The 6,221-nt window shown below is 44.3% G+C and overlaps 1 protein-coding gene across 7 annotated transcripts in view; it reads left to right on the top strand.

Annotated features, from left to right (window-relative positions):
• The first annotated feature begins 20 nt into the window (after positions 1-20).
• XRRA1 (X-ray radiation resistance associated 1) overlaps positions 21-6,221 on the top strand; it is a 61,899-nt gene continuing 55,698 nt past the window's right edge. For 5 of the 7 annotated variants that reach the window (XM_025894146.2, XM_025894151.2, XM_025894148.2 and 2 more), the window contains exons 1-3: positions 198-257; positions 2,557-2,612; positions 5,900-5,997. In XM_025894146.2, the coding sequence (XP_025749931.1) occupies positions 5,904-5,997 (94 nt within the window). In that variant the 5' untranslated portion in view covers positions 198-257; positions 2,557-2,612; positions 5,900-5,903. Of the gene's footprint in view, positions 258-2,556; positions 2,613-5,899; positions 5,998-6,221 lie in introns of those variants that run through there. The other 2 variants (XM_073879710.1, XM_025894154.1) reach the window with 2 other exon arrangements.

Genomic DNA, 6,221 nt, shown 5'->3' with positions numbered 1-6,221 from the left:
GGGCTGGCTGACGAGAGGCGACCAGCGGAAGTGGCCGCGGGGCTTGCCGGGACTTATAGTAGTTAGAAGCAGCGTCCACCGGTTGCTGCCTACATGGCCTGCCGCCGCTTCGCGGTTACCAAGGAGCGGAGAAGGTAGTGGTAGGCGCCACCGTGGAGCCGCTCCGAGATCCCCGGGAGTCTCGCAGGCGCGCATCTCGCGTTGCCGGGACGCAGCCTTTGCGGACGCCTCGGAGGCGGAAGCGACGACGGAGGCAGGTGCGGCTGGAGACTTAGTATGAGTGAGGGATTAGAGTCTCCGTTGCCCTAAAAGTTTCCAAAGGGCCGCAGGAGCTCGTTCTTCATCCGTCCTAGCCCTTTTACAGCACTTACTGGTTATTTTCTCTGGTGACTGTCAACTAAGGTGTTAGTAATGTTTTCGTGTTACAGAGAACTCACATTTGCTTAGTGTCTACCGTCTGAAAGGCTGTGTACCGTGTACGTTTATATTCATCTTCTCATGTAGTCCCTTAACAGCCCAGTCAGAAGAGAAAACTAAGAAATTTACCCAAGGCCGGATAGCATGTATCAGAACCTGGTTAAGAAGCCAGGGGGTTTTAATCCCCTGGTATGTTCCCTCTGCCACTCTGTTTTTAATCGTTTTAGGATGTAATAGTATTCTAGATTTTCATTAATTCATTTTTTTCCACGAATTTTTTTTTTTTTTTTTTTTTTTTTTTTTTTCAAGTTTTTTTTTTTTTTTTTTTTTTTTTTTTTTGAGAGAGAGAGAGTGCGCGGGGCGGGGGGAGAGAACTTAAGCAGGCTCCACGCGCAGAGCAGAACCCGACTCGGGGCTCGATCTCACACGGGACTTGATCTCACAGGGGTCTTGATCTCACCACCCTGAGATCATGACCTGAGCTAAAACCAAGAGTCGGCTGCTCAACCACCTGAGCCACCCAGGCACCCCTTTTTCACAAATATTTGTTGAGCACCAACCAACATTGCTCAGAAGTACTAAGGGGTACTGGAAGATCAAGAGAGACCTGTTCACTACTCTCTTGGAACATCTACTCTAGTGACCTAGAGTTATCACATGACGGGATTATATTATACCATGATCTCTTACATTGAATCACTTGTTTGTTTTTTAATCACCATAAATACCTAAGTGTCAAAATATTGAATAAATACTGAGTGCTTACTATGTAGCAGTCACTCTTCTGGGCACTGGGGATATATTCCTAAATAATAAAATCTAGGCAAAATACCTGTCTTGGTGAAGCTAACATTCGTGTGATAATAATTATCACTACTATTAGATGGGATTTCTTCACTTCTGTAAGTCAATCCAGTCAGATGCTCCAATAGCTTTTTGCTGTTTATCTTCTATACTATCCTCATTTTTCAAGACCCAGCTCTAATGTCACCTGCTCTGAAACCTTTCCTGATCCTTATTTTTTCCTTCTTTGCAGACAGAATGAAGAACTCCATGGCATTGTGTTTATGGTTCAGTTTAGTTCAGTAAACACTCATTGAACCTCTTCAATGGGCCAGATCCTGTATGAAGTGCTGGGAATAAAGATATAGGTAGGACCTAGGCTTGGCCTTTGAGGGGCTCACAGCCTGGGATTGGGGGTGTGAGGAGTGGGGAACAGACAGGTAAGCAGGCCATTGTACTACAGTGTGGTAGAGTGTTTCCATTAAGAGGTGGGCTGAGATGGTAGCACAGAGAAGGGTCAACCTGAGGAGGGGGAGATACAGGAAAGCTGTCTGTATGAGTCAGGCAAAGAAGAAGTGGGAGAAGTGTCATAGGCCAAAGGAATGGAGCAGCACATGTATGCAAATAAGCACCATTACTCTGTGTGTGTGTTGGAGCTGGGAGACATTACAATTAGACTGAGATTAGCTTCTTCAACTTTGAGATAGAGACCCGAGGTAGCTGAAGCTAACTAGGCAGGCAGCCTCTAAGTCTGGAACTTGGACTTTCTTTTTTCCACCATGCAGATAAAGTTCATACTTTCCTTAGGGTTACTTTCTAGACAATGTAACATCAGGATTGTGTGCCCTTCCTAGCTCATTAATTGTATATCCACACCTTCTCACCTGGTATTCTTCATTGGGAACTGGAATTTCCCAGTGGATTGTGTCCGAGTCTATATGCCCTCCACAAGTCTGAGTCTGATTCATCTTTTATATATGTAGAGCAAATATCTTTTCCCAGATTGTGTCTTATCTTTCAATTCTATCTTTGCTGTTTTATCGTAGATTTATTTTGTATTAATGATCCTATAAAAGATCCTTCCTGATTTGTGATTTGCACATGTTATTTAATCACTCTAGCCCCACCCCATCATCACAAAATTACTCCCTTGTTCTACCTTCTTCCCATCCATGTTTCTGTCTCTATCTCTACATCTCTAGTTATCTATTTCTGGGATCTTTAGTTTTGTGGGGTTTTTTTAGGCCCCAGCTGAGACACATTTTGGAGGCAAGGGTCATAGTAGGATGTAACTAATGAGAAAGTTCAAGAGCTCTGAATGACAGGCTAAGAAGGAGTGTAATATCTGTTTTACAGGTGAAGAAACACAAAAAAAAGGAAGTCAAGGGGTCTCTCCCAAGGTCAAAGATCAAGTAAGTACTATGCAGATCAGAAGCAAGGTCCTCATATTCTGTAAGTTACTGAAGTCTTCTCCCAACAGTCATCATCTCTGACATTTCCCAGCCAGCTATTTACTCATTCATTCACTCACCTATGTAGCAGGTAGGTGTGGTTGGTCACAAGAGAGATTTCCTGAAAGACAGATTGACTATTGATCTTTCCCCATCCATCCATCCTTCTATCCATTCACCTTCCTGACACATTTTTAGTGAATTCTAGGTTCATTGCTAGGCGCTGGAATTACATAGGTGAATAAGATATCATAGGACCCATGGCAGGTGAGAAATTGGTTAAGGGAAACAATTATAATAAAGTGATAAGCACTATACTAGGAGAAGTATAGGGTATTGTAGGAACATATAGGAAGGGCATTAACCCTTTTGGGGATGGTAACAGATCAGGAAATTCACAGTGCCCTGTGTTGAACCAAAGGAGATACCAACATCACCTATTTATTCCACAGATAATTGTGAATCTGTTATGTGCTAGGTGCTGTGTTAGGTACTGGGAATAAAGAAATGAACTCTATAGGTACTCTCCTTCCTTTAAAGGAGTTCAGAGTCTAGTTAGGAAGATCAGAAATATGAATAAGGACCCTTGGGCCCTGGGAGTACATCATATCCTTCATTTGGCTCACACATGTTTATGGGTTATTTCCTTTGAGCATTCCAGAGGTGGAAGAGAGATGGTGAATTGGATATGTTTCCAGACTTGGAGGTTCACAAACCTTTGAAGGAACCCCTCCATGATTATTAGTAACTTATGAAGTAGAAAGGGCTCCAGCCATGAAAGAGGTATAGAAGAAATACTCCAGTGCTTAGCCAGAGTAGCAGTTATTTCCCTCTGGAAGGTTCAGTGAAGGCATTGTGGAGAGGGTGGCATCTGGACTGGATCTAGAAGGTTTTTAAAAATTTATTACCTCATTTAATTCTTACAATAATTCTCCAAGGCACAGGTTTTTATCTTCATTTTACATGTGGGAAATTTGAGGCACAGAGAGGTAAAGGGATTGCCTAAGGTCACTCAGCTTAGTGGCAGAAACTAGACTCAAATTTAAGCCTCTTGTCTCCAAAATTGTTGCCCTTCCTACTGCACCACTCTACTTTGCGTATTTGTCACTTCCAGAAAACATTTTCCCAGGACACCTGATCCTATCTCTCTGCTCCTTCCTTTCACTGAATCTCATTCCAGACCCTCCATTTCAGGGACCATATCCTTGCCCCAGCCAGGGACTTACAGGTTCCCAAAAATCTGCCACCCCAAATTGTCTGCATCTGTTCCAAAGCAGATCTGGGAATGGTTGGATCTCTTTATTTTTTTAAGAGTTTATTTTTAAGTAATTTCTATACCCAATGTGGGGCTCAAACCTACAACCCCAAAATCTAGAGTCAAACACTCTACCAGCTGAGCCAGCCAGGTGCCTCTGGCTGGATCTCTTTTTTCTTTTTTTATAAAGATTTTATTTATTTGAGAGAGAGAGGGCATGCACGCACAAGGGAGGTGGGGCGGGCAGAGAAAGAAGGAGAAGCAGACTCTTGATCCCAGGACCCCAGGATCATGACCTAAGCTGAAGGCAGACACTTAACTGAGTGAGCCACCCAGGCACCCCCTGGCTGACTGGATCTCTTTGAGAAAAATCTCAAATCTCTAAGAGCTCAAGTTTTAAGAAATTTAGATCTTTGATTTATTCCTAACAGAAGTAGCATTTGAACTGAATCTTTTTTTTTTTAGGAGAGAGGGTGGGGGGAAGGGAAGAGGGAGAGGGGGAGGGAGAGAATCTTTTTTATTATTATTTTTTTAATTTGAGAGAGACAGAGATAGCAACAGAGATAGAGTGTGTGAGCGGGGAGAAGAGGGAGAAGCAGGCTCCCTGACATGGGGCTCCATCCCAGGACCCTGGGATCATGACCTGACCTGAGCCACCCAGGTGCCCCGGGAGAGAGAGAATCTTAAGCACACTCCATGCTCAGTGTGGAGCCCACTGGGGGGCTCTGTCTCACAACCCTGAGATCATGACTGAGCCAAAATCAAGAGTTGGGTGCTTAACCAACTGAGCCACCCAGGCGCCCCTGAACTGAATCTTAAAGCATGAGATTAACCAGGTAATGATGGAGAAGGCTATTTTAGGCCAAAGGAACAAAGGCAGGGAAGACTGAATGTGTTTGGAGAATAGAAAATGATTCTGTAAGCCTGATGGGCAGGGCTGACTGGAGCTAGAAAGGTTAGGACATGGGACTCCAGAGGCCTTCAAGAGCAGGCTCAGGTTGCTCAGTGGGAATCTGATTAGAAGACTGTTGCAGTATTCTAGGTGGGAGATGGTAAAAGATTTAATGAAAACAGTGAGAGATAGAGAAAATTACACTGGAACAGTTTTCCTGAGCTGGAATTGTCTTGACTCAGTGACCAGTTGATGGAATCCCATTTCACCTAGCATTATTTTTGTCAGACCTCTCTTTCTAAAGCACAGCTTGGGTCATGGCTTTCCCAGCTCAGATACCATCCATGGCTTTCAAGTTACCTACCAGGGGAAGTCTGAGCTCCTAGCCTGGCACTGAAAGCCTTCAAGAGCAGACACCATCCTTTCTGTCCAGCCTTATTGTCCCAAACTCCCAAACACACATCCTTCTCCTTCCTGGATCAGGTTGTTTCTTTACTGCACCAAATGTGCCCACTACTATGCCCTTAGTCCTGTGGCCCTTTTTGTTTGGAATGCTTATGCTTTACTAGCAAACTCAGTTCATCTCTTGAATATTATTTTCACAACATCTTGCCTAAAAACGTGAGCGCCCTCTTCCCTGAAATCTGTTAAAACAAACGACATTTCTAGTGAGCATTTAATATGTAGTAGGCACTACATTTATAACTTGATCCTCTCATCTGTCTATTAAAGTAGATGTTATTACTCCCAATTTACAGGGGAGAAAACTGAGGCTCAGAGGGTAGAGGAACATTCCCAGTCATAAGAGTGAGGGAAGACAGTCAGGATTCAAACCAGGTCTGTCTGTATCCAAAGGTGTTCTGTATAGTGTTCCACTGAGTTAGGACTGATTTGAACCAAAAACCTGGGCCTTGGTCTCCCTCTTCATTCAAAGGGCCAGCCCATTTCTGAAACAGGGGAGGGGCCTCCTGGGCCTCGGACTTAAGGTAGATGTAGGGTATGGTGGTCCTCCTGGTGGGCTCACAGGCCACATTGGGTGAGAGAACTATGCTGCCCCTTCTCAGCGCTTCTACTTCCTCACTTTCCTTGCTTGACTCTCAGGGAGATGGCCTCCTCACGAATATACAAGCTGGATAATGGGAAGCCTTACCTGAACAACTGCTTTCCAGCCAAAAATCTCCTTCGGATGCCAGACGAAGGTCAGGTGACTTCTCAAATTGATACCTTTGCTTAGTGGCTACATCCATTCCTTCCTCTCCAACCCATTTATTCCCACTACCCAACCCTGTCCCTTCCCATCCATCTTCCCTCAGCAGCCTCAGAGAGTTTTCTAAAGTGCACATTGAACCACAGTGTCCTATTCTGTTCAGTGACTTCTCATTGCTGACTCCTTTACCTGATACTCTGTGTTCACAGTCTAACC

Source organism: Callorhinus ursinus, unplaced genomic scaffold (assembly GCF_003265705.2).
Source record: "Callorhinus ursinus isolate GAN/ISIS: 27379988/994484 unplaced genomic scaffold, GSC_fseal_2.0 scaffold35, whole genome shotgun sequence".
Classification (NCBI taxonomy): Eukaryota; Metazoa; Chordata; class Mammalia; order Carnivora; family Otariidae; genus Callorhinus; species Callorhinus ursinus.
This window is presented reverse-complemented; position numbering and strand designations above follow the sequence as displayed.